Source organism: Bombus huntii, chromosome 12 (genome assembly GCF_024542735.1).
Source record: "Bombus huntii isolate Logan2020A chromosome 12, iyBomHunt1.1, whole genome shotgun sequence".
Lineage (NCBI taxonomy): Eukaryota > Metazoa > Arthropoda > Insecta > Hymenoptera > Apidae > Bombus > Bombus huntii.
In genome coordinates this window covers 5,793,195-5,819,662 of record NC_066249.1, presented here as the reverse complement: position 1 = coordinate 5,819,662, position 26,468 = coordinate 5,793,195, and the positions used below count along the sequence as shown (strand labels likewise).

At 33.6% G+C, this 26,468-nt stretch overlaps 4 protein-coding genes across 5 annotated transcripts; all 4 read right to left on the bottom strand.

The window, feature by feature from the left end:
* Positions 1-9,652: 9,652 nt before the first annotated feature.
* On the bottom strand, positions 9,653-17,387 carry LOC126871690 (transportin-1). Of its 2 annotated transcripts, XM_050630760.1 has the most exons (15): positions 17,028-17,377; positions 15,841-15,916; positions 15,569-15,748; positions 15,150-15,498; positions 14,850-15,051; positions 14,374-14,767; positions 13,979-14,290; positions 13,668-13,905; positions 13,289-13,578; positions 13,086-13,184; positions 12,899-12,994; positions 11,780-11,855; positions 10,291-10,465; positions 10,075-10,201; positions 9,653-9,918 (listed from the first exon to the last, which is right to left on the bottom strand). In XM_050630760.1, exons 1-14 carry the CDS (start codon positions 17,232-17,234, stop codon positions 10,094-10,096), a joined length of 2,802 nt encoding a protein of 933 aa, XP_050486717.1. In that variant the 5' UTR covers positions 17,235-17,377; the 3' UTR covers positions 9,653-9,918; positions 10,075-10,093. The 2 variants fall into 2 exon arrangements, with proteins under 2 accessions (XP_050486717.1, XP_050486718.1); XM_050630761.1 differs by lacking the exons at positions 9,653-9,918; positions 10,075-10,201; positions 11,780-11,855 and having other exon boundaries at positions 10,318-10,465; positions 17,028-17,387.
* A 397-nt stretch (positions 17,388-17,784) lies between these two features.
* Positions 17,785-20,903, bottom strand: LOC126871740 (F-box/WD repeat-containing protein 9-like). Its single transcript, XM_050630906.1, has 8 exons — positions 20,723-20,903; positions 20,501-20,590; positions 19,732-19,891; positions 19,269-19,414; positions 18,958-19,187; positions 18,434-18,680; positions 18,074-18,349; positions 17,785-18,005 (listed from the first exon to the last, which is right to left on the bottom strand). Exons 1-8 carry the CDS (start codon positions 20,759-20,761, stop codon positions 17,919-17,921), a joined length of 1,275 nt encoding a protein of 424 aa, XP_050486863.1. The 5' UTR covers positions 20,762-20,903; the 3' UTR covers positions 17,785-17,918.
* A 310-nt stretch (positions 20,904-21,213) lies between these two features.
* On the bottom strand, positions 21,214-23,541 carry LOC126871736 (riboflavin transporter 2-like). The gene has a single exon (XM_050630899.1). It carries the CDS (start codon positions 22,862-22,864, stop codon positions 21,539-21,541), a length of 1,326 nt encoding a protein of 441 aa, XP_050486856.1. The 5' UTR covers positions 22,865-23,541; the 3' UTR covers positions 21,214-21,538.
* Positions 23,542-23,809: 268 nt separating this feature from the next.
* Positions 23,810-26,010, bottom strand: LOC126871737 (solute carrier family 52, riboflavin transporter, member 3-A-like). The gene is made up of 2 exons (XM_050630900.1): positions 25,078-26,010; positions 23,810-24,952 (listed from the first exon to the last, which is right to left on the bottom strand). Exons 1-2 carry the CDS (start codon positions 25,308-25,310, stop codon positions 23,869-23,871), a joined length of 1,317 nt encoding a protein of 438 aa, XP_050486857.1. The 5' UTR covers positions 25,311-26,010; the 3' UTR covers positions 23,810-23,868.
* Positions 26,011-26,468: the final 458 nt, after the last annotated feature.

Here is a 26,468-nt window from a genome sequence, read left to right as displayed (position 1 = left end):
GCCAAGGGGTACCGTACCATACGGCTGAAAATCTGCCCTGACAGCGGAAAAACGTCGCTACCCTCCTGGTCCCCCGAGGAACCAGCGCGATTCTACTATTTAGGCTGTACACATTTGTATAGGAATGCCCCTTTCGAGGTCTTAATACGATCTTGATCGATCTCGTCGTTAATGGTATTGATATCCAAGTTTGATTACACTGGATTAGGGATAGAACGGTGGCTCGACTTTAACCGAGATCGTTACGGTGTAATACTGTTATTACGATTGCTCGAAAGTGGCGTCTATGTGGGATTATACCGTTACGTGATGGTATTCTTATTCCGATTAACATAAAACCAGGCGTTGTTATAACAGTTATGACGTAATGGACTAACTTGGATTAAACGCAATCGCAGGAAATTCGTGCAGCATTGTAGTTGTTCTATATGAGATCGTCCTTCTTTGTTCATTCGCAATTTATCGAAAAACGAATCGGTTGCAATAATTGGCTGAGTGGTCGCGACTCGACGTTTCGACGGCGAGCAACGGCGATTGGAGAACGCAATATCTTCTTATTGTACCGTGGCGCGCTATTACTACTCGTGTACGTACTTATTGTACTTCGTAATCTGTTCACCGATTCTTTTTCTCCGGGAACCTGTCGTGGATGCGAAATTAATCACAAATACCGGCGATACATGCAACGAATTAACTCGCACCTCTCGACTTAATTAATTAAACGCATAAAATCGAGTAACTACTTCTTCCATACATCCAGTAATTATACACATATTTGAGATTGAATTAACGAAACTATAAATTAAGATATGAACATTTCAACTTTTTACGCGTAACGACGACGTACAACCACCGTAGCATCCAGTCGGACCGGTAACGGCGATATAATGTCCCGCGAAAACCAGCGACGATCATCAATTACCAGTTGCCCTTCGTCGAAAAGTCGACGAGTCGAAAGCGTAGAATAATCACGCGGGGAATGAAAATGGATTGTTGCGGTTTCGCGGCCCCTTATGGTTGATCACGATTTACGCTACGTAATACGGTTATCTCTAGAATCATGGTGCATCTTCTGTCCGATTTGATCGCACATTTATTTGTTCGATGCGAATCACGGCACGTAACTTGAACGCCGTACTACTGAAAATAGTAATCACCATTTTTCCGTGTTATCGCGTGTAATTTCTTACGGTAAAATCTGTATCGCTCCATAGAACGTATACACGAGGATTAATGAATTAACGACGTAAACGAATCATTGGACCAGACCAATAATTCGCGATTAAATATTGCAGTTTCACGGTCGATACTTGGAATACAGGAATACCGACACCAAAAATAATTATCCACGACGACGACGACCTCCCCGGAGCCGGTTAAATGCGAATGTTTACCCGATTCCGAACGTGCACACCGTTGCAGGATAATCAATCGGTTAACCGACAAGCCATGAACGCGTAATGAGCAACAATTCGGTTAGTCGGGCTTCGAATAAATTATTCAAATTACACACCGTCGATTAACTCTATCGCGTGATTCTATTTCGACAGGAACCGGAAAAGAACGCGTCCAAACGTGGTAAATAAACCGAGGACGACGAATAGTAAAACGATTATCCTTTTGCCTTATTCGCGGTAATACGATCGATTTACGCGAAAAGTAGAGTTCGAACGAAATTTCAGCCGATCCTCGATTGAGTAAATCTCGGCGGATCGAATCTACCTATTCTGATCGAGAAATTATAGATATTAGGAAGAATCAATGAACTCTCGCCATATAATTTACATTCTATACGACACTATGTTGCATTTCAGTTCTTAGACAGTCGAGGGTGTCAGTGGACGGTGTATTAAATCCAAGATAATACAATAGCAGACGAAACGAGGATTTTTTGGGAAAACGTAGTCGTATTTTAATAACAACGACGCTACTAAACTTAGGCTTTGCAATACGCGAAAAAGAGGGAGAGAGAGAGAGAGAGAATTGGTGGTATTCCACGGCCGACGAATAGCAATCGTGCACGATATGGCGATTTACCGGAAGGCAAATATGTATCTGACCATGATGCATAAAATAATAATGCCAGTGACTGCGAGAAATTCGGCTCTTGCCGCGAAAGCTTGGTGTAGCTCGACGAGGTCGAACAGGAGGGATGCTGAAGGGGTCAGGAAGAGTTCGGTGGGAAGCGAATGGACCAAGGGATGCAAGAGGAAAGACGCTGCCTCTACACCCCCACCAGATATATCATCGCCTGGCAGTTATGTGTGTCATGAATTTTAGATTATCCTTGGATTAGATTAAGGGGCGGAGGTGGAAGGTGCAGTAGAGGCAGCCAACCAGCCCCTTGGTCCGCCAGTCAGTGCCGTACCATGGTAGCGATGTGCCCGCGTGAATTATTTTCCGGTCCTCTAACATCTCTTCCCCTCGCTGCACGATTGATTTCTAGTATCTTCCTAGCTACGATAGCAACTTTCTTGGGTATCATTTATAGCGTCCTGCCTTACTTATTTTATCCGTTGGAACGTTCTTTACCTGTTTCCGTAGAAGATTTAGATTTAGATTTAGATTTCGCTTTAATGCCAGCAGACAATTTTCCCTCTAAATTTTCCCCTCGATCGAATCTGAGCAAAACAATAGACTTTACGTTCCAATTATTTGCAAAATCCTTACTTGCAAATGAAAAAAGAAATCCCCTAAGGTCGATCAAATGTACACGTGCGAAGAAAAAAAGCAGAAAGTGATTTATCTCTAAACTTTCAAAACTCTTACACCCGAAATCTGAACATTCAAAGGAAAAACAAAATATAAATTTACCTGAAAACTTTCGCAACTCTGAAAACTCCTAAAACTCAGCTACAAATAGCCAATAAATATCTAAAGAAGAAACAAAGAGCGAACCCCCTCAAACATCCTCCGTCTCCTTAAAATACTCGCAGTATGGCGTACGCGTTAGAAAACCGAGTAGACAAGAGTAAAAGTAGGAAGGGGAGAAGAGAATGGAAGAAACGAGGAGCTAAACGGTGCCGCGGTGCTTGGACGGCTCCGGGGTGGAACCGATGCCGAATCAATTCGCGTAATAGTCTCTCGGGTGGCGGAGCGGCAAGGCAGGGGTTAAATCGACTGCAACTACCTCGTCCGCAGCCCCTTTTCTCCAACAGAGAAACGTGGAACCGCTCGGATACGGGCCATTACCACACCTGTCCCTCAAGTTTCGCCCCCGAAGAGAAGGAGATCAGCTCGAACGAAACGAGCCAGCCTCTAATGAAGAGAAGCAATCACTTAAGCCGGCCGTTAGACCGATCGGACGTGGGAACGCGTTTTATCCAGCTCGAGCCACGCTTTTATGCGCCACTACGAGAAACGTTTATTGCCGTTTTACTGCATTGGAATGGGACATGCCATTCAGGATGCCTCTGATGGCCTTTAACGACGTTACGAGCGAATTTTCCCACTTTTCTAACGGAATTTTAAATTGATGGAATATTGTTTATCGAAATAGCGGAGCTCGGTGTCTTTTCGCTCCGAAATTTTTAACTTTCTTTTGCAATCTTCCGACGTATCGATAAACGAGATTTTTCTTTTATTTAGTTTGAGAATTTTTATGAAATAAAAATGAGATTTTTACGAAATGCAGTACTTCACTATCCTAGTATCTTATAATAAACTTTTTCTCATCTATAATTTCTGAATGAAGTGAAACTTGTGATTTTCGTGTTAGTTAATTAAACTTAGTGTAAACAAATGTCGACCTTGAATAGGGGGAAACGAGGACGATGTGCGAAGGTCAACGTCCCATGGGTTCTCGAATCGCCTGACATTACTTCTTTCTCTAAGATTAATTTATCTTTCCGAATGATACAAAATGACTACTGCTGGCTGCGTGATTTAATCGCTTTGTCACCTCGTCGCTGATCTATCTATTCGGAACAACTAATTCATTTCGTACGTGATAGTTCTTTAAATCTTTTCACAGGATTGAAGCCGAAACCACATTTCGATTTTTCGAAAATCACAGGCGATAACGTCATCTAATAAATATCAACTGTGATTAAAAAAAAAACATAAAAAAACAAAACAAAATCACGGGACGATCGAGCGAATAGAAGGAGGAGTAATTAAAAAAATAGATTCGGTAGAAAAGACTGGATAAAGGGATACATTCGCAAAGATTATGTTACACTCTTTTTATGCTATTATTCTTCGAGATTTATTTCCAATGGCATGGTCACGTAGCACACAGAGAGCCAAGAGAAAGTGATCGAGAGACGGATCGTTTCGATTGTGCGCGTGCATAGGTACAATAAATGTGTATCGACGAACATGCTGTGAACTAGACCGGAAACTTTTCCTCTCGAACTGAGAGAGGAAAGGATTTGGATACAGTCCTCCTCCGAACGTCGAAGAATTGTAAAACGCAACGATACAATTAGAGACTGAATTTCTTAAGGCTAAAACGAAAATAAAAGGTGACAATCCGTATTCTCTCTTGGCGCCACGATAATTCCATCATTACAGTTTCGTGTACGAACACATGCAGAGAGAAAATAAAAATAGAATTCACATCTGTTTTTAATCGTTGAAAGACATCTTCTGTACGGTCTTTGCGTGCTTACGTGACGCTTTATTCTTTTCTATGGCTCCTTTTTTCATTGTTAGTTTTGCTCCTTTTTATATCTCATTCTTCTTCGTTCTTGCTTTCATTGTTTTACAATAAAAAGCCGACTTTTTTTGATTGTGGGCCCCGAGGATCGCAATTCCTACAGATGAAAAGTCGAACGATGACCCTTCCGTTCATCGATTACAACAACAATAATAATCGTAATTAATAATTATGTAATAAAGTGTCGAACGACAGCAATAAAATAAGATCTTCACCGATCACAATGAGATGATTGCCAGAAGCTTATCATACATCGGTAATACAATACTGAATAAAGTCAAGAATAGCGTGTCGCTCCTCTTTCGGGTTTTTGCATCGCTTTCGCTTTTCCCGCCTTTCTTATTTTAATCCTTTTTCCGAATTCAATGATTCCCCCGTCTATACATTGTATTACGTAACTCGAAATTCGCGATGCGAGAGAACAAATCGTTGGATGCTTCGTTTTCCTCGTTTTTGACGTATAAAAATTCGCAAACAAGCATTCGACAGCACCTTTCGTTGCACCTTGACAAGTGTGTGTCTATGTATGTGTGTGTTAGTGTGTAAGAAAGGAGGAAAAATAAGATATAGAGTCTCTCTATATTCGATATTTAGAAGAAATTCATACAAAGAAGACTCACTTTGCGATCACTAATCTTGAGTTTTCTTTATCTCTGTTAGATTTGTGTGTATGTATACATATATATATATTATATATATATATTACATATATATATATATATAATATATATATATATATATGTAAGATGTGTGTGTATATATATACATATATCATGTGTACTTAAGTACTAGGCAGTCAAGGTATGCAACAATAAAAAGAACACCGTTTTACGATTTTTTTTTCTCTGTACCAAGTGCGAACACTGGGCAGAAGAATTCGCTGGCGCTTGCGAGACGCGAGAGAACAGAGAATCCAATTACCAGAAGATGTTTTCTGGTTGTTCCTGTTTTGTGTTTGTTCATCGTTAGAAAAAAAGAGCCTTCGTGCCGCAAGGATAGGATAATCAGGTACTAGGAACAGCCCCACGAAGTTCCGATCCTTTGGGCGAAAGAAAAGGATTTTTGCTTTCCCTTCTCTTCTCTCTGACACATGACCCAATCGAGAAGAACTTGACGCGATCTAGAAGCGCATCTTAGTAGAAAGCTAGATCATACTTCTTTCTGCCTAACTTTAAGATGAAAAATATATAAAATCGTTCAATAAACAATTACATAATAAAGAAGAATTCAATATATCTCTTCCCACGGTACAAAAATTTTAAAACGTTGCACACGTTATTCATGTTTCTCGATTGGAATGGAAATATATTATATATGCACACACGACATACAAGCACACACAGAAACACGCAACACGCACATACATACATATAGAAAGACATACACGAATACGTCTACTTTACAATTTAGGGAATAAGATTTGATTCTTCAACCACGATCAATCATATTAAAAAACTAAATTAATGATTTAATCATTGAATCTGCTCTATGATAACACATGATAAAATACAAACTAGAATATAAAACGAGCAATTTTGTGTACGTATTTTTAAAGAACGATATGATAAAGGACATCCTTAAGTTAAGGATGACGAGGCTACCGTTAATTATAAGTGAATAGTGTTTACAAAAGTCCCAAAGGATAAGAACTCCCTCCAAACACTGCCCGCACGAAACAGCATGATTAAATATAATACACATCGTATAATAATTACAATAATATAGTATTAAGAAATATTACGTTAATAGTTATTTAACCACATGTATGGCTCAGTCTATTACGCTAGTCTCATGCAACAACAACAATAAAGATACAACAATATATTTACTTCATGTTTGTTTCATTTAATTACTTATTCATTTTCACGTCTTTCTTCTTCTATGTTTTATTTACTTTGCAATCATTCTGTGTATTCTTTCATGCATTCTTTTACTCTCTCTCTCTCTCTCTCTCTCTCTCTCTCTTTGCAAATAGAAAAAACTTGGAAATTTCTCAAATATCAATCAACTTCTCGTTTCCTCCTCTCTTTCTTCTTTATAATAATTAATTTACTTTGATATAATATTATGTATAAATAGTCAATTCTTTTTTTGTTCGTGACATTTTACTTTTCCACTCACTGTCGTAATTCATTATAAATTTAACTAGTCCTTATCTTGAGTGTAAGTTCCGAGCAATAATAAATAATAGCGAGCCACGTGAAATCTCGACGGGAGTCGTTGACAAAGTATTTTCTTTACACAAGAAAATCATATATGCTATTATATTTACAACGATACACAGGACACTGTGACAACATGTATAACAAGTATTCTTTCATTGAAAATTCCATTTCTTTGTAGTATAAAATTGAATAGGGATAACCTGAGAGATAGGTCTATTATAAATCGTGTACGCATCTGTGTCTGTGTTCACTTGTGTATCACTGAAAAACATTCTGCTTCTAGCTTAGGAACTATTTAAAAAAAATATACATATGTATATATAAATATATATCTCGAGTGTGTATATGTATGTTAAATCGAATATGTTATTTAAACACTAGTCAATTCAGTAACAAAGATAAGTGACAATGTGAAAAAAATGATTTTAGTGGTGACGTTCGCTTTGTATTATTTACAATACAACATTGAGATTGTAATAAAAGCAGGCAATAATCATAGCGTGTAGTAATAATAAGAATAAAAAAAATATATCTTGTTTAAATATTTCTGTGAAACCTAGATAAAGAAAATTTATATCGACTCTAGTCGATAAATCGCACATGGCTCGTTTTTGTTCTTTCCTTAAATCTTGTTTACTTCCAAGCCCTTAAGTAATTATAAAAAATAGTAATATCACAAAAATGGCGCAGGCAGAGCAAGGAAAGGACCAAAAATGGGGATAAAGAGTAATGGCAACAAGGAGGTTGCCAATTGACAAACGTGGATCGAGTCAAAGGAGCGGTCACGAATGTACGTATATGATAAATCTTTCTGTTCTCTACGCAAAAGGTTCTGTTCTTCCTTCCTTTTTGCTTTTTCATACAAAACGACGAAAACAGAGACTGCACGTTTTATTTCTCGAGATCACGTGATACTTCGTTAAAGTAGAAGTAGAACGTTAAAATAATATCTTTTTCTTCCATTTAGTCTATGATGTCAATAAAAAAATATTCTCACTGCCGGACTGTACTTCTCACAAGCGTTGCTGTGATTACACGATGGTCTCTGTGCTTTTTGATCGAGCGGATGGGAATCGTTCGGCTTGAAAAAGCGTCTTGAATCGGCCGAAAAAATCGCCTCGCTTATTATAAATGCGTAACAGATTCAACGCGTTTTCTTTTTCTTGTAATATCTAATCTCGCCTGCGCTAGTTCATCCTGCCAGTTTGTTTGTTCCTTTTTTTTTTGTTTTTTTTATTAATAAAGTTTGATTGACAACAGTGACTCAACGACGATTAAATTAGTTCATTATCCAAGTTGAGCTTTTTTTTCTTTACTTTTTCACATATGTTTTTTGGAATACTTTTTTCAACAAATAAACAGAAAATAAAAATTACAGTTCACGTCATAGGAGTTCTAGAAATCGATTTCCGCGACTTTTTTCTCGCAAAATTCACGACATTCGATAATATATTTGTTATTACCTTTTACTTATTCATTTCTTATCATCAATGCATATAAACGCGTTTCCCGCAATTTTAAGACTTCATTTTCGTAGTCTCGTTTGACAGCAAAAATAACGACGACAAACGCAATCTCGTCTTTTAATGATAAAAGGTGCTTGCTTTTTAAACTGGCCCAAAAACTGGACTGGAATGACACAGTCAGCGCTTGAATTCGAAAAATATTCTACAAACGCAAAAAGAGATAGAAAAATGAAATGGAGATTGGCGTGTACACGACGAAAATTTCCATACATCGCGTTAGATTTCACGTCATAGGTTCAAAACTCTGTGAATCGTTGTCTGCAAATCATATTCAAACTATATTCGCTCCCACGTGCTGCTTTAAATAATGTTAACCCATTAGGATGTAATACATAAGCAAAAAATTTGAAACAATATAGTGATAACAAATCTTCCACTCTAAAATGTATTTACCTATTTACACTAAGAGCTAATGTGATCTTAATTTAATATTTTTAACAAAAAAATAATCACAAAATAGTCTGTGGGTTAAAACATCATATTTGATATATATAATTATATATAATATCTACATACATTCATTTTTTTTATATGTAAGTATGTATATATTAATCCATTTGAAATACGTTCCATTCATACATGATGACAAAGTGTCATATAACCTAATATCACAATCAGCAAGGAGAGAATAAAGTAAGCAGAAAAATTTTGGTTCGAAACGAACGGAATGGCACTTTCTCTGCATTTATATTGTGTTTCAACGTATAAAAATACATATTCTCAAAAACCTTCTGTACACTATGAAATTTCTACTAACATACTTCTCTATTTGTTAGTTTTATATCAAATAAGTATTACTACCACCGTCTAAAGCTCTACACAACTCATCATATAGAATGTAATATCTCTCTATCTTCCTTAAGAAAAAAAAAAAAAATCAATATTTCCTAATATATAGATTTTCGATCACAGTAGTTTAGCAAGCTCTATAACGTGAGATCTATACCCTTTTTTGTATTTCGATTATTTTCTCCTTTTCATTTGTTTTATTTCTTGTTGTTCGCTATTATTTTCCTCCTCCACGATAATTGAGAAGTCAGTTTCGTTTAAGAGCTGGGCTAGTTGGTTGCCAGCACTTCATGTCTCGTTTCAATACGCGAGAATTAAACACATAACAGTGTTACACAGCGCTAATGGAAACGGAGTGTACAGCGTGTACGTTTTCACTACGTGAAGGTATCACTTTTGTTTTTTTTTGTTTGCAATGCGATTTAACGTCAAAGTTATGATACCTTTACTGTAAAATGGTCGGTGACCCCAACACAGTTCCTCCCTCCCTCCCGCCCCCCCTACCCGCCCACCCACGCGTTACATTTCGGCCCATGACATTTATTTTGTCGTTCTCAATTTTCTTCGTTTCATTCTCACTTTGATTTTTCATTTATACCTCTTGCTGATTGCAGCTCTAATAACGCATATTAATTCCCCCGAGAGCCTGACGATGACCATAACACGGTAACGACAACGATGTTGATGAGAAGAGGCCGTGGTTTCACCCACCCACCCTGAACACCCATTGTTCTGTTTCCCGCCCAACCCCTTTTGGCCTTCCCCTTAAAGCGGCCTTCTGAAAGAGACACAATTACTTCACTTTAATACATACTTCCAAAACTGGTACTTAAGTAAGGATCATCCTTTGTCTATGTTATCTGTCTATGTATATGTGTATATAAAACTGTTCAGAATTCATTTGACACAAGTACAAATTTCGGGATTAACTTACCGCATTTAGGCGGGGCTTCTCAAACGCCATACATATTATGGAGTCGTTCATTAAGTTGTGGTGGGAATTGATCTGAAAATCGTTTCCAATTTTCCACACCAACTTGATTTTTGAACCCATGTAATATCTACAGAAGAACAGATTTCTCAATGTTGTACAATAAAACAATTAATCAATTGAAAATAATTTAAGTTGTGATAATTTATTTTGATATACCTTCTGAAACATGTCCTTAAGATCTTCTCTAGGCGTCATCCAAGATGCAACAGCATCACAGAAAAAGATGAAATCTTGTACAACTCCCGCAGGATTTACTGTAATCATCTGGCACATACCTCTAAATGCTGAATCCTTTTCTTCATTATCTCTTATGCTTCTCAAAGAGGTACACCTAATAAAGTATGTGTGCACATTATGTCGTGAATAATATTAATGATTTAAGAAGGTATATTTATCATAATTAAAGAATGTATGCTAAATATGATAGTGATATTTTTCTATAGTACACATCAGCTTTACTGGATAAAGTTATTGTTTGCCTGAACTATTATTGTAATGATAAATCTACCTTCTTTATAATTAAACTGTTTACATTTATAAGAGTATGATTATAGCAAAAAATGACAACTAGTCACTTGACATAATATTCATTCTCACAAGTTATGTAAGTTATACAGGAATAAATCATCTCCATTAATGTGGCAAAATTGTTAGTTTTGGTGAGACCAGTCCTATGTTTGGATTACCTAACGAACGTTACCCTTTTTTATTTTTATGTTTCTATTCTTCAATTTGTTGAACAATTTAGAATAAAAAATCCAAACTATTAATCTAAGAAAATAAAAAAATGTTATCTAATCTAACATAAGATAAGATAGAGTTCCTCTATCAGATGTTCTGTACTTTTGTATCTCTTTTTGAAAACATTTAGAAACCTTATCCAAGAATAATTTCTTCAACTCTATGCGAATCATTAAAATATTATTTTAATATGATCGGCATTGTATTAGTACAAGATTATTAATTAAGGTGTGGTTTACATTTGACAGCATCCCTTTAATTTTGAAGATTTTGATATTACAAAGCAAAGAGACATTAGCAGTAGTTGTGGTAGCAAGAATATAACTAGGATGTATTTCACAATATTGATGCTGAGTTAATTAGCATGCAAAAGGACACTTTTGATTGGAACTACCTGTACACAGTGAAAAATATACTTTAAGAAAGAAAGAATATATGTTTCTAGATTTCAATGCAAGGCAATAATACACAGGCTAAAATATTACACAGATCTAAAAACGTGACAAATGTAAACCTACCCTAGACTCAAACTGCTTAAGAGCTGAACTATATAAGAGCCTATAACATACTTGCATGGTGGCAGTAAATCAAGGTAAATATACAAAGTAAATGTAAAAACTACTGCAAAAAACCATTGGGCAAGTTTAACATTATACTTAGAATAAACTGCACCCCTTTTTATCGAGAAATCATATAACGTATTTGTTTATAATATGGAAACAAAATCATGATGGGCTCTCTATATATGTATATTATATATGCTACAATATTCTTGCACAAAAGTTCTTAGCAGCCCCTGATGCAATGTTACTGAAGAGTCGGGAATAATATATAATAATAAAGTGCTAATAAAAATAGAAGGTAATATAATTAATAGAATATAATAATAAAGAAATTTACACACCACTGTCGGACAAACTGCTGTAACATGGGGGCGACGTCGTGGGGACACACATAACCTAGGCGACCGATCGTTATGGCTACGGTTTCATTTCATTTCGGTAAGTAGACAAGTGAAGTGTAGTGAAGTGACCGGAAACACAAACAATAAGACAAACTGATAGAGAACCAACGATCAACTCAGGCGAATATGTTGTCGTTTATAAACTCCAATTAATTTGTAATTAATCATTTAATCAATAATAATTAATTTAATATTAACAATTAATAGACAGTGGGAACAGAGGTGAACATATGAAATACCGACAATGAACATAGGCAATACCGTGCTATTGTAGCTGCTGAAACAATAATAAAAATTAGATAGCAGCGTGCGAGCCCATGATTTGTAAAAAACCGATATGAATATGATCTCTACCAATAAATGTTAATATAAACAAGTACAATCAAGAAACACAAAAATAAAAATTTTCCTCGTGAATTTAAAAGCCAATTTAAAGTACCATTGAAACAATATTTGGGGCTTAGATGCAAGCATAGTATATTGAATTGCAGTATATTTCTGCCATATGAAGCCTGCAGGCAATCGCACACCACTAAATCAGGTCCAATATACAAATACTAATAATTTAACCCGCTCATAAAACGTGCAAGCGTGGTCATATAAAACCACTCGAAGTCGTCAGTCTGTGTGGTTATTACCTTTAATAAAATTATTTACGGAAAATGCACCTAAACTTAAATGCCACCGAATGCTGAATCTAATGTGGGGACTTTCTCTGTATATTTGGGAGACTTCTCATTAAACAATCGTTGAATATCCTAATTGCATAAAAACCTTTATACAATATTTGTAATATACAGAACACGTGTACTGCAATGCCTTAAATGAAAAGTTTCCCCTCGTGTGCAGAGCATACTTCTAAGAAAAGGTATTACTTCTACGAGATATAGGTGAACAGTAATAACATAGTTGTATTTTTATGATATCCAAAAAAAAAAAAAAAAAAAAAAATAATGAAACTTTACTATACATTACCCTCTAACATTTAAAAGTATGCTCCATATACTAAGCTGTGTAGAAAAAACTATATATTTGAAAATATTATACACAGATACTCACCTGTATTTTCTAACAGCGTTTTCGGCGTATTCGGTCTGTTGATTATATCGATAAGCTGGGTCAAAATTAATGGAATATATGCACTTGTATCAGAACCTAAAAAAGAAAAAAGAAAATACATTCATATACATACTCTACCAGAGAGTTTTGTGATGCTTCAATAGATTACATCTTTAAAGCAGTTTACCGAGTTTTATAGCTATTTCACCGATAGTCCATGTTGCATTATTACATACAGATATAAACTCAGGATTTAAATTCTGTCCAAGTATAGGCATAAATTCCGCTATAAATAAAATTAACAAATGAACATACTGAACTCATATAAACATAATGAACGTTAATAAACGTAATAAACTTACTATGTAATTACATAACAAAAATACTCACGTATGCACGGTAGAACATGTTGGAAACAGGCCTTTGTAAGGTCCCCTAATAAGGCAAAACTGCTTTGTCTAACTTCAGGCATAACATCTTGCATACACTGATACAGCAGTTGCATTACATTACTGTTCATTACTAAGCGTTCCATATGACAATCCAACCCTTCTGCTAAGCCACTAAGAAGGTCTAATGCAACAATCATAAAATCTTTATCAGGGGCCTCAAATTGTTCTGGACTCTGTGTATTTGCTATGTGTTGATTTAGCGTCTGCTCTACGAGGGATACACACCGCCTATTAAAAAAAAAAAATAAATAAATAAATAAACATAAAGATTTAAATACACTATCAAATCTACAAAGATAGAGGTTAATGAAACCTACCTATACACGGGTTCGCAATAAGGAAGGAAACCAGATCGTAAAGCAGTCGCAATTGAAGAAAGGCATTCTAATAATGGGAAAAGGTCTTTGTCTTCATCTTTTAACACATTCCACTTATTAATAAGTGGTGGCATAAGAAGGTTAATGTAATCTGGTTTATTAAGATGATGTCCTACTGAATCAGCAAGTGTACCAATTGCATCGTACAATATTAAAAGATTTTTATGTTGATATTTGCCTGCATACATAAGAATGATTAGTAAAACAATAAGCGTTTGTCCAATGTAATGGTAGTGTAAGAGCATATTTACCAAAAGCAAAAACAAGCGTTTCAAGAATAAATCCAAGATAAGGGACTAGTTCTGTACATGCTTCCTCTTCTAACGTTGCAAAAGCAGAACATGCTGCTTCCTGGACACGTTTATTGCCATCAAGTACTCGTTTCAGTAATTCAGTCATTAAAGGTTTCAAATGTGTATCGTGTGGTTGCGCACAAACCCAATGTGCGTAACGACTTAATGTCCAGCAAGTAATAGCGCGTACTAGTGCTTTTTTGTCGCTTAAGCAACTAATTAAATATGGAATTAATTCTGATAAATGTGGAATCATTCCACTCATACAACCTGCAATAGTATATTACGCATTAAATTACGATTTAAACCCATATAAAATGGTGTAATGTATCAATGATTGTTACGAAAAGAACCTTCTGCTATAGCTCCCAGTGCTAATATTCCAGACTCTTTGATTACCCAATCTTGATGGAAAAGCGTTTCTTTCAAAATTGGTACTAGAACTGGTAATAATTCTTCTCTAAATACGTTTGCCAACATATCTAAAGCAGCAGCAGAACATTTTCTTAAATTCCAGTCACTAAGTGACGTATCGTCATCACATCCATCTTCAGCATCTGTGTCTTCTTCATCACAACCTCCGTTTTCGTTTGAGTGCTTGTTCATATTACCATGATGTGAATGGTGTGTTTTTGACTTGGGAAATCTTGGTCTGATATCTTCTTCTCTATCTGGGATCATTTCATCTTCTTCCACATCCCCCTTTAGAAGTATTATATCAATGTCTGAGTATTTCATACCCCTTACCTATGAAATTGTAATGCATTATAAACTTATTAGTTTTCCGTGACATTTGCTTTAAAACTCGCTTTATTTTGTGATTACCTACCAATACAGGTACTAAACGAGGTAAATGTGGTGCAAGTGCTTCTTTACATATTGGTTGCTCAGCTAATGAAAGCCAAAATTCACAAGCTTCTAAAGCGACTCCCTCATCAAGATCTTGCGTCCTCATTAACATATATTCTATTATGTTATGCATATGTGGTATTAATCTATCCATTCGAACTTCAAGCAACATAACCAGAGCCCTATAAAACCATAAATATGATATCATACAAGATATTGTATATATCTTATATCTTATATCAATATACTTTATATAAAAAAAGAAAGAATGCAATTATACCTGCATACGTTCTTTCTGACTTCTGGATCATCATCATTAGCTAAATGGAAGAGATTTTCCAGGAAGCTATCTATATGAATCATCAAAGCCTGTGTACGATTAACAATAAACTGATTAACACAGGCAGTAGCATGTGATCTAATTTTAGGGCTTGAATGTCTAAAAAATTGCAGGAACTTTGGGATTAAAACATTTAATGGTCGATTAAGTGCATCAGAATCTAAAATTTCTGCAGAATCTTCACAGATCTTTTGAAGAGCACCAAATGCACCCTCACAAACATTATAGTCTTGTGAGTCTAACATTTGACAAAGTGCAGGTAACAATTCCGGCCATCTAGTTAATTCACCTATTAGAAACAAGATTTAGTAATTTTCTGAAGCTATTTGATAGTTATTTCTACTAAATAATAACTATACCTTTGGATGCAATGGTAGTTATTAAAATACCAACAGTTGCACGAATCAGAGGTGATGAATCTCCAACTGCAGATAAACATTCTTGTTTGATGAAATTTGTAACCTCTGGTAAAAACTTATAAAAATGAGCTTTAACGTTATTTTTCAAAATCAGTCCACTTAAAGACCTCGTAGGTTCATCTTAAAAAGGAAAAACAATTGAATTAAAAAACCTATCTTTACAGATAAAAATTATTAAAGGTTACATCAAAAGTTATATTTGAAATACGTACCCTCTGATGTGAGTTTTGTTAAAACAAAAATAAGGTAATTGTTGAAGTCTGGAAATTTGTTTAATTCTTCCAATTTCTAAGAAATATTGATAAGAAAAAGTTCTAAGAATAAGTGTGCATCAAAGTATAACAATTGATCAATTTTTATTAAAATAAAAAGGAATTGCATATTTGTATAATTATCGTTTGTTGTAATACTATTACTATTACATAATAAATGTGAAAAGATATTCTATTTACATTCAATACATTAACACAGAAAATAAATTGCAACATACCACACAAAATATATCACAAATTTTCTATTATATGAATGAACAAATTTATTATAAATATATAAAACTGTTCCAATTATAAAATCTTTGCTCAAAATTTTGATTACATATAAATGCATACATACATATATATGTACATAATATAGTACGAAAAATGTGTAAAAAAATCCAAGTTTAAGTTTAAGTTCTGTTAACTTAACATTTATTGCCAGCTGCAATTCCCAACAGATACATTTCACTAACATTCGTTTGTGTATGTCATTTCCAGTCTGTTTAATTAATATTATGGCCGAAACTATATACAAGATTTATCGATTACGGCGTCAAGAAAACAAACTCGTCACCGACAGTAACGGCATTTCCGACGCGCCCCGCGACAGATATCATGTATCGTTAACATATTTCTTGGCGCTTGAGTATAACTCACGTGTTATTCGAGAAAAACCTATCAACTTATGTCGACCTACTCTTACCGAGTCTAATATTAATAGCAGAATGATTTCCTAAAAAGTAATGTGAACGACTACGAAATGGCTTTCCCGATCATAAAAAATCATATTAGTTACAATAAGGTGTCTCAACAGCTTTTCAATCGAACCGTAGACGACAAAAAAGGGGATTCGTGACAGGCTGCGCAAAAGCGCGCCGAACATTTACCCATCTTACATCAAATAGAATATTTCGATAGCCTTGATATCTGTTGAGACTCCCTTCTACGTCTTTTTAATGAAATTTCCAACGCTATTTAAAAGGAGCAGAAAATTTTATCGCGACGAAAAGCACGCCCCTTAATTGACCTAGCCGCTTCACTTCGTTACCGCGTCGCGGGTGTACTCACCGGGAACAAAAATCTCTGGGACAAATTTTTTTTCCAAAGCACTAAACGAATTTTGATCAAATATGAAAGGATACTTCTTGTACAGCTCGTTGAGTAGCCGTATCCGGGCTTTGAGACTCCTTGAGGAGCGTCAAGATTTGCCGAAGTCCTTCCTCTTGCGGTTGCCACGCCATTTTCATCGTGTTTTTCAACAGCACCACTGAACGCAGCCAGCCTTCTCTGACCTCACAGATAAACGGAAGCTCCCCACGGTTGCCCCCACCATCACGCCACGAAAGCATTAAGATACCGGCCTGTCACACCAGAATTCTTTAGTTAATTTTCTCTAGGTTGTACTGTCAGGCCCGCGATTAATTGTTCAGGATAATTAGGTGGATATTTAACATCGTTTCGTAACGATATTCCATTTTCGGTTAATTCATCCAGATAGACAATTGAACGTTTTTGGTACTTAGCAGACGAGCTCTTCCGGCGACAGCAGTGACATCGATCGGCCTCCTGTTTCGATTTGTATTAAGCTATGCAACGTTTTTCAAATTTAACGTTATTCCGTGGGATGTATGATGTTGGCCGTTAATGATTTGAAAGATTGAAATCGTTGATGGTACGAGGTATTTGTTTCTTAAGCCAATCTTGAAAGAATTAAGAATTAGGAATAATTACACTACTGTTTAGCGGCTGAATTTCAAATGTAGAAAGACACGCTATTTATGGTAGCGTGTATTTTAATGATCTGTTGTGTTTAATTGATCAATTATAATGAAACAATATGTTTACTTTTTTATTCTATGATATATTTTGAAGTAAACATATAGGAGAAAAAACAAAAACTATAGCAAAGCATTTATTAAATTTTATCATGTATACATATATATTCTTGTAATTTCATTCGTTTATTAAAATTTGTGGGATATATACCATAGAAAAGCGAAATGCTTATAGAAATCATTAATTTATCGACATATTTATGCATATTGGATTTGCGATCTCGGTCTCCAGATTTCAATTCCTTCTGTACCAGAAACTGCGAGGACGTCATTTAAATAATCCGTCTACAAGATAAAAAAAATTAAATTTATATAATTAAAGTTCATAAAAATCTTTATTTTGAGCTACTCACATTAGCTATTTCACCATAAGTAGACTTTAAGGTAGTGAGATGTTGTGGAGGATCAGTAGGACTGGAAATTCGAACCGTTTGGTCCATAGAACTCGTGATCAAACATCCAGGTGTAGAATGAACACCATTGATACCTTTCTCATGTTCGGTGGTGTAACATTTGACACGTTTAAAATTATTTCTTGGATCAAGTACATGCAGTTTTGCACTACCATCTCCTACATAAATCATGTCCCGTTGCATGCACATACTCATAGGAAATGATTCTTGGGAAATCTAGAAAGCATTCCTTTTGAATTATGCAAATCTTGATTATGTTTTTGTAGAACATTTTATCTTTTTATTCTTTAACATTTTTACCGTGACATTTTTCATAATTCTTCCTGCTCTTTGATCCCATATAGACACTGTCCTGTCCTCACTAGCCGATAGAATAAAGTGAGAACTCATAGCCAGTTTAATGACTGCTCTTTTATGTGGTTGGTAACTTATAATGGGTTTGCATAATCTTGAATCAAACACTAATATAGTTTTACAAAATGATCCTGTAGCAAAAAGACTTAACTCTGGGCATGATGCAACACACAATAAAGCACCTCCGACGATCCTAAAAAATTAATAACGTTTCTATAGGAAATTCTATTTTATGAAAATGATGCAGTATTTTGCACAGTTACTTCTGGCAGAGCGAGTGAAAGCAGAGTCTTTTACTTGATAGCATTTCTCAAAATACCATAAAAAAGTTATGTTTGCAATTTAACACTATTTTTGTTGAATGTACATTAACGTCTAACTATCTCTTATGAACAAAGATATTCGTGCCCTCCTCGCTCGGCCTTCCCATAACGAGAGCAGCGAAAATGACCAGCTTGGTTTTCATGTACATCTCATAAGTTTTGAAGTGAACAAGACCGGTGCTAGTAAGCGTCCATGCTTTGACACTTTGATCCCAGCTGCAACTATAGACTGTATTATCTATTGCTGCTAGATCCCAAATCCATCCATTATGAGCAAACTCTATACTCGTGAAAGTTTCTGTCTCGTTTTCTTTTGTAGGAAGCTTCCAACATACTAAGGATCGATCTCTAGCTCCTGATATACAAATATTTCCACCCTGTATACACATATTAATATATTTAAAATTAAAATTATAAAGGCGTAACATTGAATGAATATTATAAAATATTATACTAGCCTGCATTAATAACAAGCCATCGATAGTACTGTATTGTACATTATCAAATGATAACTTCTGCATAGTGACATTTTCATTTCTCCATAATGATGTTTGTTTTTCCAATGCAACACATGATAACTTCCAAAACAGTTCATCCTCTTCAACTTAAAAAAAAAATATAGTTTCAATGAGGAAGATATAAATGATTATCAGCAAACATTATTAATATGTAAGAGAATATAATATAGTTTTTCATAAATTTTTGTAAATCATATTTTTCCATGTTAACCAAAATATGATTACTTGCAAACCAGTCTCATTATAAAATGTAGTATGTGAAAATTTGATTCTAAGTTAATGTTTTTTATCGTGAAAAACATAAACTAAAACTAATTATTGGATACAGTAATAGATGGTGTTTTTATTTATTTACAGAATGATTGGTTGTGCAAGGCGCAAGATGCTATCAATTTGAGCTAACCAGGAGGCAAGACTGGGTAACCAGTATCTGGCCAAATCTTAGTAATCCTCACTTTCCACAGTGAGTTGTTATTTAAAATTTGATGAAATTGTTTGCACACTAAACTCAAGCCATGTACTAATGTAGATGCATCTAGGAAGGAACAGATGTGAAGAAATATCTGAAATATAACAACGAAAATATATTAATTACTATTAGAAAATACACATACTTTCTACTGAGGACCCATTTAAATGTAGTTTTATGTTCGTACATAACATCACAGTCGGATTTTTAAATATGCTGTGCAAAGTATTTAAAAATGGTATTTAAAAATGGCGTCCACGATTTACTAATGTTTCGATAAAATTTTTCAACGTTCCATTTATTTTTTAAAGTAGTTCGTTACAGATCGCTGCTAAACGAGTTTATTCAGCTTTCTACTGTTGCTTGATGTATATCTCTCCCATCATGTTTATTTACGATATTTAAATGTATTTAAATAACACCCATTTCATTGTTTGTAAACAGTCGATATACATAGCATATAATATTCTTTACAAGTTATTGTATTATATTAATCAAACATATTTGCTAAAATATATTCAAACAACTGTTACTCTATAAATATTATTAAAAAAATAAAAATTTTTTCAATTATTTCAAATAATACTAACTTTTAACGTATATACATGCTTTTTAGAATATACATTTCTTTGATTAATCAAAAGTACGTACGTATAATATTTATATGTATAATATTTTATGTATAATATTTATCTATACAAACCTCGACTGGAAGATCTGATAGAGATAATTGGGGGTTCGTTTGATCGGTATCAATTCGAGTACGACTCTCGTTTTCATCGCACATTTTAGTCTAGAAAAGCCAGTGTTGAACGTTACGTTTTCAAACAATATCATTCGATATACTGTTAAACGTTCTAGCGATTCAGCTCGTAATAACAAAAAATAAACGTAATGGTTGGTTTTTACTGACGTTATTATTTACCGTTTTGGTCTCGTGCGCGACACAGCCTTGAATGCGCATGACTCACTTATCACCTCCATTTTCGTTCATTTCACAACTATCTCTCAAGAGCAGGGCTGGCAACATATATTCGAAGTTTAAATTACTTTTACGTTGATTTTATTATACTTGCAAATTATTACAAATCGCTATATATAAAATTTCACAACGTTTACATATCGCTTCCACATATTTCGTATAAAAGAAGTATTTCTCTGAATTAACATAATATTTATTAACAATCAATTGACAATCATTAAATTTTAAAATACAATTGTAAACATTCGTTTTTACTTGTTTGAAAAAATATACCAATTCTTATATATTATAAACAATTATGATGCATACATATAATGATTTTTCTTCACGAAAATATAATTCGAAACCAGTAGAATATATGTACATGTATAACAAACATATCATAAGTACATATATGGCAATTGGGAGGCAATACTTGAAATAAAACAAATTGGTTATTTATATACTTTTTATATCTAATTTTTTTAAGATTCATTTGTACAGTTGCTTTGTATTATTCATTTGCCTATATCTTTTAATTTATAAATGCAGGCACATGTACAATTATAAAAATATCTTTATAAATGTAAATTTATATGCTCTATAGTTTTCTTTGTTCAAAGTTACACTGATAAAAAGAATTATTGTTACACTTTTATATATGCATAAATCAATTAAATACATGTCTCAATGAATGTATTATTATAATAAGTATCATTCTGTATATACAGCATATGAAAATAGATATAAGATATCACATTGACAATATCAATTTTCAATTTACGCACAATCATCATGCATTTCAAAGTAATTTGTAAAGTTAATTGTTATAAATGAAAATATTGCACCACTTGCAGATCCTATTTGCATAATTACACCTGCTTTAAAGAGTATATTGGGCAATACTGTAGTTCTAAATACTGATACAATGATTAATTTTAAATATGAAGTAAGTCCTATCAAAATCACCCATGATATAATAACTAGAAAAATGCCAAGTTTTGTTGCTTGTAATGGTGGAGATGGAGACATTAATGCTAAATATGTAACGAAACTTCCAATGATTAAACATATTACAGATAAGAAATTAATAACTTTTACATTCGATACCTTTAACCAGAATGCTAATAAACACACAAACGGATTTGCAAATTGAGCAAAAGTGATTGATAATTTGTATGCTATACTTCCATAAGGTAAACAAGAGTAAGATTGTATGCTAGGGAAGAAACCATTACTCAAAAAGCAAAAAATACCAAGCAATGTAAATAAATAATTTTGTGTTTGTTTAGTCAGATGCCTGTCATTATTTATCAAATAATGGTCCACTTTTTGTGTGCCATTAAGATAATGATCATGAGAAACATTTGCTTGTTTCTCATTTAATACTATGCTGCTAGTATTATGAAATTGTTTTGTGTTTTGAACATCCAAAAAATATTCTAAAATAGCAAAAGCGGTTAAAGATAGAAATAAAATAACAGAAATGAAAAGAAAATACACATTTGGGGGAAAATATAGATCAAACGAATGTGGAGATTCTATGTTACTATTATTCTTAAGAATTGCACATTCTAAAGTATCTCCAATTCCCTGGATTAAAGCAATAACACTTGGTAGTACACCACTTAATCCTTCTCCTATAAAGTAGGATGTTAAACATCTTTCATTAAAATTTCGAAAATATGGCATAAATAATACAGAACTAAAGCAACCTACTAGGGCATTGAAAAATGTTAGAACATATAGTACCAAACAGTATTCATCACCAGCAATAATTATTTTCTCTGAATAAAAGAAGCTTAGAAGTCCCATTGCCAAAGTTCCTGATACCAATAAACATAGTATCAACCAAGGTTCATTTAGTTTACATTGAAAGTATTGCAAGATTGCATAAAGTAAAGGTCCAAAATTTGCAGCTTGTATTGCTAATACTAGATAAGCTGGTAATGTCCAACCTTCAGGAGAAGTAGCGACAAGCACTGGTATTTGAATAAATATCCCATTGATACCAATCCAAGCAGATATGCCGAATAATATTATAAGAAAATGCACGATATAAGTTTCTTTATAGCATCTATTTGAGACTTGTGCAATATCTGTCATTTTGCCATTTACTGTAAGAAAAGCAAATTTTTATATATTCCTGTATAACATCCCTGCATAATGAACAAAACATTAATAATTTGGTAGTATTAACCATCATATAATACTTTTTCATAATATTTTCCTAATATTCTCACCTAATTCTTCAAATATAACAACTGAAATAAGATATTTTCACTAAGAATCTCACTTTATATTATATATGATTATAAAACTATTATAAAAAGTACCAGATTGTTAATCAAGATTGTACAGCATTGGATATATTCATGTCAGGGAAACTGATATGATGAAGTCATGAGATGTCTGGCTTCAGGTCTTTCTTAATCCATACAATAAAATTTATCAGATAAAATATAAAATTTGAACAATCATACCTCTTTCAATTGACTTAATGATAATCAAACATTTTATGAAGTATATTTTAATATCCGAGATTATTAGATCATATATCATCATAAAACTAAACATTGTACATTTTTGTAGTAAAATCAATGGTAAATATAGCATTCATTGTGACATGTTTTTATATAGACAAATATATTATAATAAATATATTATAATTGTACATTCTATGTACAAAACAATTTTGTTTAAATATACAGAGCTATATTTTAAGTACATTTATGTCTTGTACATTTATGTGAATCAAGGTCAGAATGGAGATAAAAATTCATTTTAGCTATTTGTCTTAAATCATTTGTTTCATAAAAATTCATCTCCTTGATATTTTACAGCTTAGAGTATAAGCAGGTTTAATACTAGTAATCTATAAAATCAACTTTGGAATTGCAATTGTGTTTAAGATCAAAATGATAAAATCTGAACTAATTCCTACTTGTGTAAATCAACTAGTTCCACCCCCTAGACTTATAAGACTAAAAAATGATAAGACCCTGCTCTTTCATGTATATGTATCATAAGTAACAAGAGCTAAGAAATATATTTTGTTTTCTTAATTAATTTTATACCATTTTCTCTAATAAAATTATTTATATTAAACGTCAATGTACTGAAGTCATTGAACATGGTGAATAAGAATGGAATAGTTTTGCATGATTAACTAAAACAAATGTTATTATTGCTCCTACTAATGATCCAACTTGAGTTGCAACACCAGTATAATATAGACCCCTACCAGGATCAGGTCTAAATAATGTTGTGATACCCAATTTTATAAATCCTATTAAACCACTAATTAATATCCAAGATAGGACTACTAGAAATTCACCCACCCAACTATATTGCAGAGGTGGCGTAGGTGATTCGATAGCTAAGAAACAAACAAAACCAGAAAGTGCTATAAGAATAACCATCAGGCCAGATAGGAAACTCACTTTTGGCATTTTAATAACAAAACCTAGACACATTGCCAATGGACCAGCCATTGATGACAATGTAACAGTTAAATGATACGCAACATTTCCATATGGTAAACAGGAATATGATTGAATACTTGGTAATGTACCATTACCTAAGAAACAAACCACTGCCATCATAATTAATAAATATGAATATACTTCCTTAGACATAGTCCAACCAGAATTGGTTTTATAACTAGGAGGTGCTCTTGTATCTGTTGGCAATGTTTCCATGCTTGCTGGATGTTTCACACGCTCTCCAATGGCAATAGACAAATTGTTCAGTCCCAAGAAAGCCAAGTAACACAAAAACAACAAAGTACCAATAAAAATAAAGAAAGTCTGACTTGAAAATCGGGGTTCTGGATAATAAGGTGTGAGTTCTACACGAGTAGACTCAGGTTTAGTATTATTTAAACATTCTGGGTTTCCACCAACACCTTGGATTAATGCCACTACACTCGGCACAAATCCGCTAAGTCCTTCTCCTACAAGATAGGATACTAAATAAATTTCTCTATAGTTCCTCATGTATGGCATGAAAAGAACTGAACTGGTACATCCAACAATTGCAGTTACAAACATCAATGACAGCAAAGCAGTGGAATGCTCATTGCCAAATATTATCGTTGTTTTATTATATACAAAAGCTAATATAATAGTAGATAGTGCTCCTGCTGCTAGGAGGACATAGGTAATGTATTTATCACATGCCCATTTACTATATCTAAAACAGAAAAATAATATATACATATATATATATATATATATATATATATATATACATATATTTAGTGAGCTGTAATATTCATATATTATAAACTGAAAATATTATTTTTAACATATACATACTTTATATATAATGTATATAGTATTGGTCCCAAGTTGGCAAATTGTACTAGCATAACCATATGAGCTGGAAGACTCCATCCTTCTGGAGCATTGTTCACAAGAAGTGGTAGTTGAACATATATACCATTCACACCAATCCATGCACCAAGCCCAAACATCAGTGCAAGTAGATCAACTAACAATCTTCTGTTACTTAATTTTTGGCTCAACATGTTCTGTGTTTTGTCATTCATCAACAGTGGGTCTAAATAGGTCAAATGACCTTGCTGATGAATTTTTTGCTCTTGCACTGCCGTTTTTAGTCTGCTTTTTTAAAATTAGTTAATTTTTTTATAGAAAATGTGCATACACAGCATATGGGAGTAGAACTGTTCTTTCTTATGTTCAAAATTTTACAATTGCAAAATATAACCTCTAGAAAGATCTTATTTTTATCTTATTAATGACAAGTATGAGAAAAATAATTCATTCGATGTATTAGTTGATAATGACTTTAGAAGACACTTTTATTTAATACTATTTCGGTATTGAGGCAGGCAACTCGTTGTATTACGACGATCTTCACATCCAAAGAGATTTTCTTGTAAAATAAAAATTTTTTAAAATTAGGTAACAAATTTTTAAAGTCATGAAAGATCACTTGAACGTCATCACAGAACACATTTTTTTCAAGACATTTTTCTTCTTTTTTCTTGTGGAAAACATAACCTTAAAATAACAAACAAACGTTACAGCCACGACGACAGGAACTGAATGAATTCGGTGTTCGCTAGGTGCGCATGTATGTATATAGTTACTTTTAACTTTTCTGCGACTGCGTGTAGAAAATTGTTGGAAAAAATTAATGATCCAAAGATGGTAGCGATTATAATATGATAAAATTATGATACGATAATCTGTATATCGCCACGGCCGCAACACGACTATCGTCTTTGCTGATTAATGATTGACTTTAATAATTATATAATATAATTATATAATAAATAATTATGCACTTTCACTATCATAGTTATGGATAAATTGTTAGATATACAGTATAAATTAAAAATGGTATCAGTTCTCACATTTTTTTTTAACTATGTTCCGTTGACTTTGATAACTCGCATTAATGAATAATAATTAAAACCCTCCTGATGTTTTCTGTGGGTGGGAGGGAGGCACTAGGTTGTAATAGCGCAGAGTTTGTTTCTTAAAAAGATGGCCAAATTCATTTTTTGAACTTTTTCCCAGAAATTGTGCAGTTCATGGTACAATATGTCTGTTTCTGATTTGATTCAGTCATGGAATGTAATTGGTTTTGGTTGGAACATTTTTATTGATATCTTCTGCTATATTATTTTTACGAAAATTGATATCATCCTAAATTGTCTAATATAGAATGCGAACGGACG

Excerpts from the sequence above, each read along its gene's own strand:
- LOC126871690 (XM_050630760.1), bottom strand. The coding sequence starts at position 17,234 with ATGCTTTCGTGGCGTGATGGTGGGGGCAACCGTGGGGAGCTTCCGTTT. Across the intron at positions 11,856-12,898 it reads AACGCTGTTAGAAAATACAG|CCATAACGATCGGTCGCCTA; the intron begins GTGAGTATCTGT and ends ATGAAACCGTAG. Across the intron at positions 10,202-10,290 it reads TTAAGGACATGTTTCAGAAG|ATATTACATGGGTTCAAAAA; the intron begins GTATATCAAAAT and ends GTTCTTCTGTAG.
- LOC126871737 (XM_050630900.1), bottom strand. The coding sequence starts at position 25,310 with ATGAATGACAAAACACAGAACATGTTGAGCCAAAAATTAAGTAACAGA. Across the intron at positions 24,953-25,077 it reads CTATATACATTATATATAAA|ATATAGTAAATGGGCATGTG; the intron begins GTATGTATATGT and ends TTTCTGTTTTAG.
- LOC126871740 (XM_050630906.1), bottom strand. The coding sequence starts at position 20,761 with ATGCGCATTCAAGGCTGTGTCGCGCACGAGACCAAAACG. Across the intron at positions 19,188-19,268 it reads ATGGCTTGTTATTAATGCAG|GGTGGAAATATTTGTATATC; the intron begins GCTAGTATAATA and ends ATGTGTATACAG. Across the intron at positions 18,006-18,073 it reads CTTATGGTGAAATAGCTAAT|ACGGATTATTTAAATGACGT; the intron begins GTGAGTAGCTCA and ends TTTATCTTGTAG.
- LOC126871736 (XM_050630899.1), bottom strand. The coding sequence starts at position 22,864 with ATGACAGATATTGCACAAGTCTCAAATAGATGCTATAAAGAAACTTAT.